The 17,398-nt window shown below is 42.2% G+C and overlaps 1 protein-coding gene across 1 annotated transcript in view; it reads left to right on the top strand.

Annotated features, from left to right (window-relative positions):
* The window catches only part of LOC123756273 (uncharacterized PE-PGRS family protein PE_PGRS10-like), a 246,406-nt gene that overhangs the window by 52,523 nt on the left and 176,485 nt on the right, over nt 1-17,398 (top strand). The window contains exon 4 of the mRNA XM_069305676.1: nt 16,497-16,621. Within this exon, the coding sequence (XP_069161777.1) occupies nt 16,497-16,621 (125 nt within the window). The remainder of the gene's footprint in view (nt 1-16,496; nt 16,622-17,398) is intronic.

Raw genomic sequence — 17,398 nt, 5'->3', positions numbered from 1 at the left:
CAGTAATCATATCCGCCCTATCTGCGACATCTTTCACCTCCTTTATCCCTGCTTCTTGGATCTTGAACTTCGTTTCGGGATGCATCATCTCCAAGAACTTCTCCATGACCATCAGTTGCTTCAGGTCAGCGTAAGATCCAACTCCAGCAGCTTCAATACATTTCTGGAATCGTCTTTCAAGATACCTTGCTGTCTCAGCAAACGTACACGCTCCAACTTTGATCATCTCTCTGAAGCGCTTCCTATAAGCTTCTGGGGTTAACTGAAACGAGCGCAATATGCTGCTCTTTACTGTGGCCTAATCCTGGCACTCTTCCAGTGACAATTGGGTGTATGCCTCCCTGGATGCACCGGTCAATCTTAACTGAACCAGCTGGGCCCATTCCTCCTGTGGCCACTCCTTGATGCTGGCTACTTTTTCAAAGTGCTAGAAAAAGCTTTCTGCCTCTTCGGGAACAAACAAGGGAATGTCCTTCTCCCTAACCCTAACATCTGGTGAGTGTGATACCTGGGTGGTGCTCTCTGGCAACCCATGTTCAATCCTTTGCTCAGCCAAGGTTCTATTCGCTTCTATCTGCATTTGTTTTGTTCTCTCTTTTTCTTTTTCAACCTGGGCTTTTTCTTTTTCTTTCTCCTGTTCCAACTCCAGTTCTCTTACTCTGGTTTTCTCTTTTTCTACTTCCAGTCTGGTTTTCTCTTTTTCTACTTCTAGCCTGGTTTTCTCTTTTTCTACTTCCAGCCTGGTTTTTTCTTTTTCCTTCTTGGATTCATTTTTCATCTGGAGTTCTAATTTCATCTTTTCCAGCTGGAACTGTCTCTCCTTGTCCTCACACTGCATCTGGAGCTCTAACTGGAACCTTTCCAAGCTCCTATTTCGGCTACTCCTGCTACTGTGGCTACTCTTGCTGCTCCTACTCGATCCCTGGGATCTCACTTCATCCTGCCCATCATCCTCCTTTCCACTTTCAGCCCCTTTTTGGGCTCCTTGCTCTGCCGCTTCACTTCTGGCTCTCAACTGCCTCAGGATCTCATCCTTCATCCCAGCTACTTTAGATGCTTTCAACCTAATGCCACATTTTTCTGCTATTTGTTTCAATTGATCCCTCATGCAACCTTCCAAGTCCTCAGGGTTGCCTGACTCCACAAACGCTTGCACCTTATCCATCTTTGTCCTGTGAGTCTTCCCAAGAGAGAGAATATACACCTGCGGTCACACAGTTTATCTACTTCGACAAGGGGTGTACAAATCCACTCTTGGACAGGGTATGGGTGTGTCAGTTCAGCTCCCGGACAGGCCCCCCAATTTATTAGAGATTGTGTGTTGGTGGTGTTGTCGTCGTTGATCCTTCTCTACTGACAACCCAACCAACAACTCAGTAGAGTGTTTATACCTCTCTAGGAGATCACCCTTGGCGTTTCTGGCCCTTGAAGAGGGGCTCAACGTCACACGTTTAGGGGATGCGGCTCCAACACTTAGTCTCGTTGTCACGTGAACACACCCACTTGAGCCGCTGTGACCCCCCACTCTCTCCTTAGGTGATATGATCTCCTCAATCCCCCTTTGACTTATTAGTATTACCTTCTACCCTGTCCACAGCAGTGGTTCTTGGTTCTTTCTCTCTCTCCTTCTGTACTATTTCATGGGAAGCCTTACTAGGACAAGGTCAAATACCAGCAAATTTGAATACATTTACTGGACAGAGCACATACACAATACATATACACATATAATAATAATGAATCCTATACTCTATAATATTACAATCAGGGTGCACTCCAACACCATCAGGACTCTATTATCAGTTTATCAAGTGGTATCCTATCTTCTGATTCACCACCTGATACTATCAACCTCCTCAAGTTGATCAAGTCTACATACACTGTTGCACCATCAGCAAGAGAATATATATATATATGTATCTATAAATGTGTACAAAGAAAATCAGCATGTGAATGCAATAACATATATCAGTATAAATGTTCCTTGATACACAACAATGATCAATCGATCACTCTATCAGTCCTAGAACACATACATCTATAGGTAATCCAGCCTACGATTGTAACTCTAAACTTCAGTATAAAACACTCCTTGACATAAGAATGCAAACAATCACCCACCTCTCACTGCGTCTTGCACGCTAATGACAACCAAACACTATCAACTCCCTACAAGTAATCCACCAGAACTTCCCCTCCACCTTTGGAAGTTCACTACCCTGATATCTTTAGGTTCTTCTGGGCTTCACTACCAGGATCCTCTGCAGCTCCTCCAGGCTGCTATCATGAAGTTTCCTTGAGCAACTACGGTGCTTCACCCTGCTGCTAGGGTCCTCCACAGCTCTCCTGGCTGCTACACCATGAAGTTTCCTCGAGCAACTATGGTGCTTCACCACCTCTACAGAAGCACGTGACACTCCTCTTCACTGCTTCTCCTCACTGTTCCTCCCTCTCCACTCTCTTATTTTAGGCTTTCTGCCTTATCAAAACATGTCTAACTTATAAATAAACATCGCTACTGTCGCTGGGCACACGAACATCTACAAGTAATCACTATGAACTGGCTTAAATCGTGCTTACCACAGATTGTCTAGTCGAGGGCGCTATCCCTCTGACAGAGCTTAATCAGGGCGCTTCCACGGCCCACAATAATATCTCTAGGCGGCTTAATACTCTCCTCGTCGACCAGGACTTGAGACCACAACGTTCCCAGCTCGATTCTACCGCTGGCACGTCTACACATTTCTCTTCTGTTGGAGATATATCACTAGGGGTTCCTTTCTGACGGAAGCTCAAACGAAGCGCGGCTTTCCCCCTGCGATGTCTGGCCTCAAGTGAGGTCAAAGCCCTCCAGAAACGAGCCTCACACCTCCAGCAAAATGTCCACATCTCCTAGTCAGTCATTTATCTGTTTTCTTCTTCACTGCCCATAATCTTAAATTGTTCATCATATCCAACCAGCTATTTTACATATGTGTTATCACCTCTATATTTCTTAGACCTTCTGGTTAGGTCAGGCTTGCTGAATAACTCTCAAGGGGGAGACTCGTTTCTCCTGCAGGCTGAGATCATAACACTCAGCAGAAAAGAAGGGGAGCAAGAAGGGGATCACCTTGCTGAACACCTTCACATGATCTGATTTCATGTTCACCAAAGAGCAGTTTTGACTCACCACTGTAGCACGATAGTATGAACGGGTAGAGGGGCCGGAAATGGCGATGTACGGCACAAAGTACTGCATCTCTTCTGACCATGTTGAAGGCATTCTTAAAGTCCAGTTTGAGCAGGGCCTTTTCATCAGAAATGTTGGTGATGTATGCTCGTGCTGCATGGGCAGCCGCTTCACAGCCTTGGGGGATTCCAAATCCTTCTGGATAGGTTTCACCAATTCAGCTGCTTGCTGGCTGACTACCCTCGTAGCAGCCTTGGCAATCAGGCGTCGGAGAGTGTTGTCATCAGTGATTGGCATGATTCCTTCGTCCTTCTTTTTGAGAGCACAGAGGCAGGCACCAAAAAAGAGAGGCCTGATGACCTCAGGTATCTCACCAGCCAGGCACATGTTGACGAACCTTGTGAGTTCCATAAGAAGATCTTGTGCAGCATCACCAACCGCAGGATTTAACATTTGCTTGATGTGTTGAGGTTTTAACCCTGTAAAGCCGCCTGCTGACCCAGGTGGAAAAGAAAGGGCTGCTCTGTAGACCTCAGATTCACCAACGATTAATGGGTCTGAAATGGTGTTGGCTGATGGCGGAACGATGTTGTCGCCTTGAGGGGCTCTGGGTGGTTGCTTGCTTTGCAGGGCCCATGCTGTGGCTGAGTTTCGAGGAGCAATTTTCTCGTCAGTGGTGAGGACTCTAATAGCACTTGCGGTATTTCCCTCTTCAATTTTCTTGGTGATTTGTGCTCTGATTTTGTACGTTTCCGGTATGTTGTTGTTACCATTTCTGCGGTGGATGTGTTTTGCTCGGAGAGGCAGGCGAACTAGGTTATCCCCCCCTTGGGTATTCATATATCGCCCTCAGGACCGAGGAAGCAAGTGATTTGTCCCTCCTTGGAGGGACGGTGAGGCATACATTGCCAAACAGAAGGACATTATGCCACGCTTGAATGTTATCCGGGGCATCATTGACCCTTTTCAGAAGATTACAGAGTTTGGCTGCTGCATTTGGGCGGGCAGCTTTTGGGTTTTGTTGTAATGTTATATATATATATATATATATATATATATATATATATATATATATATATATATTATTATTATAGACTGTGGGTTGGTTGGTGTTGTCGTTGATTCTTCTCTATGGACAACCTAACCCACACAACTCGGTAGGGTGCTTATACTAGGAGATCACCCTTGGCGCTTCTGGCTCTTGGAGAGGGGCTCAACGTCACACGTTTAGGGGATGCGGCTCCAACACTTAGCCTCGTTGTCATGTGCACACACCCACTCGATCCGCTGTGACTCCCCACTCTCTCCTTATGAGATATAATCTCCTCAATCCCCTATGACTTACTAGTATTACCTCCTACCCTGTCCACAGCAGTGGTTCTTGGTTCTTTCTCTCTTTCTCTCTCCTTCTTTACTACCTCCTGGGAAGCCTCACTAGGACAAGGGCAAACACCAGCAAATTAGGATACATTTACTAGACAAAGCACATACACAATACATACACACATATAATAATAATGAATCCTATACTCTATAATATTACAATCAGGTTGCACTCCAACACCGTCAGAACTCTATCATCAGCTTATCAAGTGGTATCCTATCTCCTGGTTCACCACCTGATACTATTAACCTCCTCAAGTTGATCAAGTCTACATACACTGTTGCACCATCAGCAAGATAATATATATATAGAAAATCAGCATTTGAATGCAATAACAGATATCAGTATAAATGTTCATTGATACACAACAATGATCAATCGATCACCCTATCAGTCCTAGAACGCATACGTCTGTAGGTAATCCAGCCTACGACTGTAACTCTAAACTTCAGTATAAAACACTCCTTGACATAAGAATGCAAACAGCCACTCACCACTCACTGCGTCTTGCACGCTAATGACAACCAAACACTATCAACTCCCTATAAGTAATCCACCAGAACTTTCCCTTCCACCTCTGGAAGTTCACTACCCTGATATCTTCAGGTTCTTCCGGGCTTCACTACCAGGATCCTCTGCAGCTCCTCCAGGCTGCTATCATGAAGTTTCCTTGAGCAACTACGGTGCTTCACCCTTCTGCTAGGTTCCTCCACAGCTCTCTTGGCTGCTACACCATGAAGTTCTCTCGAGCAACTATGGTGCTTCACCACCTCTACAGAAGCACGTGACACTCCTCTTCACTGCTTCTCCTCACAGCTCGAGGTCCTCTCCTTCACTACCTTGGAGTCTCATCAACTACTTCATCTAGGCTGGCTTCGAAGTTCTCAACAACTTCTTCCCCAAAGACAAACCTGCAACCCATTGACACTACAATAAAGTGTTCCCCTTTAACACATAAACAAAAATAACCACACAATATGCTTGCCTCAAACCTCTATCTGTTCTCTACATACAGTGAGAGTGGACTCTCCCGTTTTGGGCGGGTCCATACTCCACCTCGCCCGGCGGCGGTCCTCACTCGCTGGGAGGGTCTTCCTCCGTCAGGAGCCGGGCTCCCTCAGTCATCTGTCAGAGCTCAGAGGGGATGGACGTCGCTCCGTGCTCCTCCCTCTTCACTCTCCTATTTCAGGCTTTCTGCCTTATTAAAACATGTCTAACTTATAAATAAACATCGCTACTGTCGCTGGGCACACGACCAACTACAAGCAATCACTATGAACTGGCGTATATCGTGCTTACCACAGATTATAAGGTCGAGGGCGCTTTCCCTCTGACGGCGTCTGGTCAGGGCGCTCCACACAGCCCACGAAAATGCCTCTGAGCAGCTTATTAAACTCTCCTCGCCGTCCAAGACTTGAGACCACAACGTTCTTAGCTCAATTCCACAGCTGGCACGTCTGCACACTTCTCTTCTCTTAGAGATATATCACTAGGGGTTCCCTTCTGACGGGAGCTCAAACGGAGCGCGGCTTCCCCCTGCGATGTCTGGCACTCAAGTGAGGTCAAGGTCCTCCGGAAGCGAGCCTCACGCCTCCAGCAAAATGTCCACATCTCCTCGCCAGTCATTTATCTGTTTTCTTCTTCATTGCCCATAATCTCAAACTGTTATACATATCCAAGCAACTATTTTACATATGCGTTATCACCTCAATATTTGCTAGACCTTCTAATCAGGTCAGGCTTGATGAATAACTCTCAAGAAGGGAGACTCGTTTCTCCTGCAGGCTGAGATCATAACATATATATATATATATATATATATATATATATATATATATATATATATATATATATATATATATATATATATATATATATTGTGACGGTAAAGTGTTGGAGTGTTGATGTTTGGCAGTCCTCCAATGGTAGGTGTCAATGCCTGGTCACACTTACAAAAAAAAAAGAGACTGCTTGCCTGTTTGTCTGTGGTAAGGTAATGGTAAGACACGCAAAACACAAAATATAAACAATGAAATTTTAATTACTTTAGAAAACAAAATATGAACAAAGACAATCCCTTGGCTTACGTAAAATTCAAAACAAGTCAACAAACAAAACAACATGAATAATTACTAGATATGAAAATTTACTCAACAATAAAATAATGTGCAATGCAATAATAATCAGGTGCTGAGAATATTGGCTATAGATGCCACCTCCCTTAGTATACGACAGCCAGGGCTTAGTATACCAGAGAGAGATGTCAACTTCTAAGAGCACAGGAATATTCTTGGAGGACGGCTTGAGCTGGCCCAGACGTCGACTCAGGTAGAGGGCATGAGTGCAGGTGCAGGTGTGCTGTCGGCGATACACCAGCCAATCAGGAGCAGGCAGGCGGAGAATGGGTAGTTAGCTCATTGACGACGGGCGGTGAGCCGGCGTGACGGGTGGTGTATGGTACGCTTTGCTTCCTGGTCAAAAGGTTTGTGCTACTGGTGGACGTATCTTGAATGTAGCATCTTGTACTTGTAGAATGACGTGACATTATATATATATATATATATATATATATATATATATATATATATATATATATATATATATATATATATATATAATATATTATATTATATATATATAATATATTATATTATATAATTTGTGCTTGCAGGGGTTGATCTCTGGCTCTTTGGTCCCGCCTCTCAACTGTCAATCAACTGGTGTACTGATTCCTGAGCATATTGGGCTCTATTATATCTACATTTGAAACTGTGTATGGAGTCAGCCTCCACCACATCACTGCCTAATGCATTTCACCTATTAACTACTCCGACACTTAAAAAGTTCTTTCTATGTACTAAGCAATTAGTAGAATTTGGAACTATTAATTTCATAGAGTCCAAAAAAAATAAAGCTAAAAAAACAACTTACATTTCCCTAGGCCTAGTATAGCCGACATATATGTACTATATTAGGTCTCAGATAGCGTGTGTTGGGCCAAGGAAGGTTAGGTTAGGTTAGTTTAGGTTGTTTTTGCAGCATAAATACCAAACCTTTTTCGGTTTGTCCAAATTCCATGGTACAGAGTTTAAAACTGAACCGCATACTCTAAATGGGGCGAATCAAGAGCAAGTTAAAGCTAAAGTTAAGATTTCATATATTTTACTGCTGACGCTTCTAGTAATAAATCTTAATAATCTTTTAGCCTTAATTTATACATTTATATATCCATTGTTTGGCTTAACATCACTAACATATCTCCGAAATCTCTCTTATTGCAACCCGCTCAAGACAGCACATATATATGACTTATTGCTTAAAGTCACTACTTTCCTCATGAATAAGTACATATGTGACTTATTCTAAGCCATATTTTTTTTTTCAAGGCACTAACTTTTCCTCTCAGTTATATTAAACAATAGAGATTTTATACAAAATTTGACAATATCCTGAGTTACTTTACAACTTATTTAAATATTTTATTTTTGTTTTATTATTTATATAAAATTGCAAAATCAATATAGGTATAGGTTCAGTACTAATTGTAATATTTTAACATACTAAGAAGGTTACGTTAGGTTGTGTTTTTCTATTCAGCATTTCAAGGTAAACTCATATATTCATAATAAATTAGTATGTCACATATGCACTTATTCATAAGCAAGATATTGACTATAAGAAAGTGCGAGAACGGGTTGCTTATTCAGACCTGGGGATTTCAACATCCTCCAGATGATGTCCGGAACTGTATTATTGTTACCTATACTGAGAACTATATATTTATCAGTATTTAACTGCATATGCCAAACTTGCATCCATTTTGAAAGCCTGTCTAGATCACCTAGATTTCCATAGATTTAGATTTAGCCTGTCAAGATTTCACGCCCTATTTTTTAATCATCTGCAGATTTGAACATGTTTCTGTTATATCCTGTGACTAACTCGCTTCTATGTACGGTAAACATGACCACTAACAAAGCCCCGGGACACCACTTACAACAGTCTCCCACTCACATTTAACTCCATTGATGCTAACTCTGATTTTTGTTTTAATTATGAAGTAGTACAGCTTCAGATGACCTCTTCACCCTGCCCTCCTCCCCCCAATTCCAGGAACTTGTCACTTTTAATGAGTCTCTTTCTAAGGCACAGTAACAAAGGCTTTCCTAATTCAAGGAATTTAGCAATCCTTCTGCTGCATGAAATATATTGAACCTGTTGAACTAAATTTATTTATGTGGGGCTGTAAGAAGAACAATGTTGCAGGTCACTAATTACTAAAGGTCAGCAACACTCCACACTTCGGTAATATTAATTTATTAAATATTGATTTACATATTGATGTTTAAATAAAATATATATTATATATTAAATATTGATTTAAATATTAATTGTTTTTTGTTAAATATTGATTTAATTTTTTATTATATATTGATTTATACATAAAATCTAAATAAAATAATGTTGATTTTTTAAATAAAATATAAATATAATAATATTGATTTTTAAATAAAATATAAATAAAATAAATATTGATTTTAAAGATTGATATTGTTAGACAATACTGATTCATTAAATACTAGCTGTAACCGGCCACGCATTGTTGTGGCTTAGCATCGTATGTGTGTTGTTGAGCCACAGCAACCTTCCCCTGTCACTCAGTCCTCCCCACCATTCCGCCCCTCCTCTGGTCCCCTCATCCTCTAAACCATTCCACATCCCCAGTCTCCTCGTCCTCCCAATCATTTCCCCCTCCCCCATCCCATCTTCCTTCCCCACCATTCTCCCCTCCCACGTCCCCTTGTCCTCCCTGCAATCCCCCACTCCACCGTCCCCTGGTCCTCCCCATTCCTGCGTCTCCTGGCCCTCCCCATTCAGCGTCCCAAGGCCCTTTCCTACATCTCCCACTCCCTCATCCCCTCGTTCTCCCTACCATTTTCCCTTTCCCTGTCACCTCTTCCTCCTCACCCTTCGTCCTCCCCACCATCCCCCACACTCTCGTTTCCTCATCCTCCCCCAACATTCCCCACTCCCTCGTCCGATGCATTCCCAAATAATCTGATGCTCCCATCACTGAAATATAAGAGAAACAGTTAAAAAAAATGAAAAACAATGACAAAATAAAAATAAACTATGCTCAATGAACGAAATGAACGGCATGGTAAACAACGCAGCTTAATTTCAAGGCAATGCCATACAAAATAATTAAATCAAAATGAAAATAAATCGAAATCTATGAAAATTAAATTTGTCAATGCAATCAGAAACATTGAAATGGAATCGTAACGTATTTAGTAAAGGAATCGTAACATATTTAGTAAAGCGTGTGTTGCTTTTACGTGCAACAGATGGCAGTGTTTCTTAAAAAAACGAATGTTTCTACCTGTCACAGGTGTGGCATCTATACTTATACTTGCAAAATGAACGGTGTGGTAAACAACACAGCTCAATTCACATGCAATGTCGCACAAAATAATTAAATCAAAATAACAATAAATTGAAATCTTTGAAAATTTAATTTATCAATGCAATCAGAAACATTAAAGTGAAATCTTAACATATTTAGCATAGTGTGTGTTGCTATAGTGTCCAATAGATGGTGCTTTTTTCAATAAAGCATGTTTTTGCCTGTCACAGGTGAGGCATGTATATAGTAGATATATAAAAACGCGCCTATTCGAATGCAACATTGTGTCAAAATGTTAAGGGAATCGGTAAGGAGGTTTCAATGATTTCCCTCACATAAAAAACACAGTTTTTCAAAAAAGCATGTTTTTTTCCCATCACTAACGTAACATTTATAAAGTATGAATATTAAAACCCTCTCGGATGCGAATGAAATGTTATGTGAAAATTTCAAAGCAATCTGTGAAAAACCTTTGGAGATTAGCAATTTTGAACAAATGAACATTTACATTTGTATTTATATAAATTCAATACATGGGCTCACAAAGACTCTCATCACATTCTTTAAGCACCCTGGTAAGCACCTCGCCTGGCCCTGCGAACTGATCTGTTATATATTTTTTTTATTTGTGTAACAACATTCTCCCTGATAACGATTAAAGCAGTTATCATGTTCTCTCGATCACCTTCATTGGTGTGATCAGCTGCGTGCATAATGTCAAGTTATTCTGTAGTGAACTGTTTAGGTTAAATAAAGGTACTGTGGTTATCCCCAGCTGATGGACTGCCAGCGTAAGACAAAAAATGCTGCATTTAATTAAATGTGATTAAGGAAAACAGGAATATAGTATAAAAAAACGAAGTTAAAACAGAGGTTCATTAAATAAAACCAACAAAAGTAACTTTAACACCTGCAAAAGACTGGCTTTTAAATGTCATGTAAAATTACATTTGAAATCAAATAAAATTAGAAAATCAGTAGGAGCCATAACGAGGATTCGAACCCACTCACATAGTACTCCCAAGCTAGGGTGCTAGACCACTATGCCACAACATGGTAAAAAAAAAGTGCACCCTTGGATTACACTGAATCCTCTAGGACTCCTAAGGCTTTGAACTGAAGCCGAAACAGGGTTTTAAGCATCGCCCTCCCATGCACTCTGACTAATGTAAGGTTGTAAGCCTCAGGAATCCTAGAGGGTTCAGTGGAATCCCAGGTTTCATTTCTTTGAACATGTCATGGCGTGGAGGTCTAGTGCACTTGCTTGGGAATACCAAGTGAGCGGGTTCAAATCCTCCTCAGAGCTCTTGCTAATTTTATCATTGACATATCACATTAATATGATTTCATTGCGCTTTATATAAATTCTTTACACAAATGACATCTCGGTTGACTCAGACACTAAAATAAGAAAATGCAAATAGAAAAATATACTGCAAATCAGTACTATCCAGACCCACACTTCTTGCCAACCTACCAGAGCAGTTTACCAGGATCGGTGTAAGTCTTGTGCTGACGAGCAACCAAAGTCAACATTTCTGGGAGACTCGTCTCCACATGACGTCACCTCCCTTGCTACTCAGGAGTGTCGGTGGCGTGACCACAAACTAGTTGACTCGGTGGTGACATAGTGCATCAGAGCACAGTAAATAAATGAAAACCACAAACCAATGAATACATTAATCCATAGAGTAACACAACAGAATACAGCTTTATGAGACATAATATGCACAGGATAAGCGTATATGGACACCTGGATGGACATAGAGTTAACGAAGAGTTGAGGAAAGACTGCTATGGGGCAAGCCAGTACCTGAATGTGGAAGGTTAATTTGTGACACAATGTAGATACACAGTAATATTGATTACTTTATTACTCTGTTTAAAACATTACTCATTTCTTTGTTAGTTGCCTAACCTTATTTAGATTTTAATTACTCTGTCTTCTCTCTCATCTTTGCTTAATATATCTGAAAAGAAACTTTGGCACTTGTCTTTGCCTGACTGTTTTATATATTTCCTTATTTTGCTTTCTTTCCTTATTTCATTTCTAACATTTCTATCTAGTTTGAGAAGTTTGTGTTTGTGATTGACTTCCCTATTCATAATCCATTTTTACATAGCATTCTTTTTTATAAGGTTCTTTAGTCTCATGCTTATCTATTTGAAGTCATTGTTATTCATACTTATAAATTTATAAAGTATATCACGTTCCTGGGCTTTATTGAGAATGTCTTAAATCATAATTATAATTTTCCTTGTAAACTGCAAGAGTTTCTTGTCACGTACCAAGAACTTCCCATCTCTCATATTTCGATGTGCCAGATCTATCCTTTTAAAGAAACTGTTTAATCTCTCAAAATGCTCTTTAGGAAATTTGGCTCCATTAAAGAACTTTCTCATACAGACCTATTCCATGATATGTTAAATCTGACTTCTTTGCGATCACTGTTCCCTAACTCACTCTCTATTCCAATGTTATTTATTTGTATCTTTCTGTTAGATTACATAGTCTAAAATTGTATTTTCCTCTATTGGCTAATTAGTATATTGTTTATGGAAACAATCATTAACTAATTCTATCTTAGAAATCTTCTTCCTCTGCGCTTCCTGTTTTGTTAGTCCAGTATATTCCACTAAAATTAAAGTTTCTTATAACACAAACACTGTTGGCAATAAAAATTACTGTTCCTGTTACTACTACTGTTATGATCAAAGAAATCATCTTAACCTGATGAATCAGTCACAAAATCAGTAGGAGCCGTAAGGAGGATTCGAACCTTTGCTCTAGGTACTCCTAAGCAAACGCCTTAGACCATGTCGTGGTGTAGTGGTCTAAGGCGTGTGCTTGGGAGTACCCAGAGCATAGGTTCGAATCCACCTCACGGCTTCTACTGGTTTACTCCCTATTAATATTGTCATTAATGTGTCTTATGCCGTTACTATTCTGCTGTCATTTAATTACAGCATAATACCTAAATATAGCAGAGATATTACTAGTACTGCCATAATTACTTACACATTGGTAGAACATTTTTAACACCACAAATCAAATAATAAATTTTATATGTTCCAGTTAATGTCTAACAATATCTACATTGGTTCACTATCCCCTGGGAAGTCTAGCCAGAAATTAATAATTTGTATAAGTTGTTAAAAATATATCCGCTGATTCAGATTCTGGAAAACATGAACTACTGCTTAGTATTTGGAACAAACGTGATCTAAAAATAAACCTACCTTACCTTTTATCTTTCTTTCTCTTTCTCTTGTTTTTTCTTACGATCCCTTTCTTATTCCTATTATTACACACTTTATTACACCTTACCTTCCGTACCTTATGCCTTGCTCTGTTATTCCTCTAAGATTTCCATCTCCTCACCTTTTTCTTGCCTATTTATTGCCCCTTGCTTTTTCGTCTCATCACAAACGACTTGATAATGGTCCAAGGCGGACCGAACGTCGTCGTCTCGACATGTTCTAGTGTGTGTGTGTTTGGTTAACATTTTTCAGCCACGTTATTGTGACTCTTCATCTGCACTGCTCAATCCTTTCCATCTTTGCTCCTGCTTGAAGCAGTATGCTACTGACAAATCGCGATAGAAGGATCCTACGCTATTTGCTGATTTACAATACTTTATCATCCAGTTCCCTTCTGAGTGTGTTTGGCGCGAGACGTCTCCTTGTTCTGTGCTTCTAATGGTCACACAACTCTCCGGCTGCTCCCCGGGTACTTGGCGAAGCTCTCCTTAATCGGCTTAATTGCTGGTGTTGTGAACGGGGTGATCCGGTCTCATCCAGCCGCAAGATGCTCTCAGTTTATTCCACGTTGTAGGAGGCTGGAGATTATTCTGGCGCAAAGGGAGTTCTGCTCCCCTTCCTGTAATCCTGTGACGTATTCTGTCCTGTATAATTTAATAGTTTTATAAGTTTAGTTTAATAAGCATAGTTTAATAAGGAAATAAGAACACACACACACACACACACACACACACGGCCGCCTGGTGGCTGGGTGGACAGCATACTCTGGATACGTAGTTCTGTGGACCGGAGTTCGATCCCCGGCGAAGGAAAGGAAACTCTGCCCATTTGTTTTTCCACCGGCTGCCGGGATCAAACCCTGGTCCCTAGGTCCACGAGTCTCGAGCGCTGTCCACTCAGTCAGCCAGCCAGCCTCTGTAAGTGTGTGTGTGTGTGTGTGTGGATAAAAAAGTAGTTAGTAACAGTTGATTGATTGACAGTTGAGAAGACTTCTAAACTGCCTTTGAAAATGTTGGCAAGGGTCAAGGAAACGCATCTCTTAGCAACTAGCTATAACAATACAATGAACTTTGGAGACTTAATTTGTCAACTTCCTTCTTATCCAATATAAACCTAACATTAATATAATTGCTATTATTTGCAAGATGCTTTGCGAAATGTGTTCTCATGTTACTTCCCAAACAAAACAAATGCTAACACAGCATGGTTTCTTAAAACTAGAACTTTGCACTAAAAACCCTCGCTTCTTCTATACATAAGTAGAAAAGCTGTGTTATCTGTTCAACATAGTTATTTTCACTGTGGTTTCTAGGAGTGAAGATAATTATGTTCAACTGGAAAGTCTTGCAGTTGCGGATATGTTAAGCTGGACAAGAAGCATGACTCTCTCAACACGGTCAGCCATGGCTCGTCAGAGCGGGTTAGCAGAGCAGGTCGTGCACTAGAGCAGGTCGGCACTCAGAGCAGGTCGTGCACTAGAGCAGGTTGGCACTCAGAGCAGGTCGGCACTCAGAGCAGGTCGTGCACTAGAGCAGGTTGGCACTCAGAGCAGGTCGGCACTCAGAGCAGGTCGTGCACTAGAGCAGGTTGGCACTCAGGCCAGGTCGGCACTCAGAGCAGGTCGTGCACTAGAGCAGGTTGGCACTCAGGCCAGGTCGGCACTCAGAGCAGGTCGTGCACTAGAGCAGGTCGGCACTCAGAGCAGGTCGGCACTCAGAGCAGGTCGTGCACTAGAGCAGGTCGGCACTCAGAGCAGGTCGGCACTCAGAGCAGGTCGTGCACTAGAGCAGGTCGTGCACTAGAGCAGGTCGGCACTCAGAGCAGGTCATGCACTAGAGCAGGTCGTGCACTAGAGCAGGTCGGCACTCAGAGCAGGTCATGCACTAGAGCAGGTCGTGCATTAGAGCAGGTCGGCACTCAGAGCAGGTCATGCACTAGAGCAGGTCGTGCACTAGAGCAGGTCGGCACTCAGAGCAGGTCGTGCACTAGAGCAGGTCGTGCACTAGAGCAGGTCGGCACTCAGAGCAGGTCGTGCACTAGAGCAGGTCGTGCACTAGAGCAGGTCGGCACTCAGAGCAGGTCATGCACTAGAGCAGGTCGTGCACTAGAGCAGGTCGGCACTCAGAGCAGGTCGTGCACTAGAGCAGGTCGTGCATTAGAGCAGGTCGGCACTCAGAGCAGGTCGTGCACTAGAGCAGGTCGTGCACTAGAGCAGGTCGTGCACTAGAGCAGGTCGGCACTCAGAGCAGGTCATGCACTAGAGCAGGTCGTGCACTAGAGCAGGTCGGCACTCAGAGCAGGTCGTGCACTAGAGCAGGTCGTGCACTAGAGCAGGTCGTGCACTAGAGCAGGTCGGCACTCAGAGCAGGTCGTGCACTAGAGCAGGTCGTGCACTAGAGCAGGTCGTGCACTAGAGCAGGTCGTGCACTAGAGCAGGTCGTGCACTAGAGCAGGTCGGCACTCAGAGCAGGTCATGCACTAGAGCAGGTCGTGCACTAGAGCAGGTCGGCACTCAGAGCAGGTCGGGCACTAGAGCAGGTCGTGCACTAGAGCAGGTCGTGCACTAGAGCAGGTCGTGCACTAAAGCAGGTCGTGCACTAGAGCAGGTCGTGCACTAGAGCAGGTCGTGCACTAGAGCAGGTCATGCACTAGAGCAGGTCGTGCACTAGAGCAGGTCATGCACTAGAGCAGGTCGGCACTCAGAGCAGGTCGTGCACTAGAGCAGGACGGCACTCAGAGCAGGTCATGCACTAGAGCAGGTCGGCACTCAGAGCAGGTCATGCACTAGAGCAGGTCGGCACTCAGAGCAGGTCATGCACTAGAGCAGGTTGGCACTCAGAGCAGGTCGGCACTCAGAGCAGGTCATGCACTAGAGCAGGTCGGCACTCAGAGCAGGTCGTGCACTAGAGCAGGTCGTGCACTAGAGCAGGTCGTGCACTAGAGCAGGTCGTGCACTAGAGCAGGTCATCTGTCCACAACATATGTAACTCTCTCATCAGTGCTGCTCACTGACGTTCTCCCTTCACACTCTCATTACTTACATATTTCCTTTCAATAATATTTGCCTATATAATTGATGTGTCGAAACTACCTCCTCAACATTATCCACAACATCATGTCTCTTTCTCTACACTAATTCTCCACCATTGTATTTCAGTAACTCCAGTAACACTCTCCAGCAGTGTTCCTTCCTCACACGCCCTCACCCTCCCTCATAACCTCCCGACAACAGCTCCGGTGCCACCACTAACTCCCTCACCTTCCTCCAACAGTGTGGGAGGTCTGCAGTCTGGCCAAGAGTTTGCCTTGGTGGTTCAAGTGTCCAATGAGGAAGGGGTCAGCCCGCCTGTTGTACTCAGTGCCTTCACTCTTAAAGATAATGCCCAGACTGTTATAGGTGAGTCAACCCGCCTGTTGTACTCAGTGCCTTCACTCCTAAAGACAATGCTCAGACTGTTATAGGTGAGTCAGCCCTTCTGTTGTGGGACATTTGGGGCTTGACTCTATTTATTTAATTATCAAAGTAATGAAATCAATTACGAAGGACCACCGCTTTTATAGTAAAGAGGGAAACTAATAAAATGTGATCATTAGAAATTCCTGTAAGAACCAGTGACTATGGATAAATATTAGGAAATATAATCACTTGAATAATTAATGGGCTGTATAAATAATTTACTTGAATCAAAGCCTCAAACACCTACATTGGGGGGTTATTGCTAGAACTTCATATATGTCTAGGAACTAGTGTGGTTCGTGCACCAGTTCATTGTGTAATAACCTAATCTTATGACCAATTAGAGAATCAATAGAAATTTCTCACCAATAAGAATATAGATCATGAATATCAGAAATTAATCATTATAATAAACACGTATTATCTCCAGTGCACACAGCATTCTATAAATGATAACTAAAATACTGATAATTTGAATAATCAAAGAAATACAAAAAGTCTTAGCTTGAAGACGTTTTCAAAGACATCAGTTACGAATCATCCTCGGGATCTCCGGAATTCCTCGTAGAACACTGGGAGATGAACAACACGGGTAAAGTAACAGCTCGTGGAATTCCTCACACGCGAGCTGTAAATTAAAGGATATTACGTAGCAATGTACTAGGCTACTAAATATCTGTATACAAGAAATTGGGAATAAAATTAATTTAGAATACT

Source organism: Procambarus clarkii, chromosome 56 (assembly GCF_040958095.1).
Source record: "Procambarus clarkii isolate CNS0578487 chromosome 56, FALCON_Pclarkii_2.0, whole genome shotgun sequence".
NCBI lineage: Eukaryota > Metazoa > Arthropoda > Malacostraca > Decapoda > Cambaridae > Procambarus > Procambarus clarkii.
This window is presented reverse-complemented; position numbering and strand designations above follow the sequence as displayed.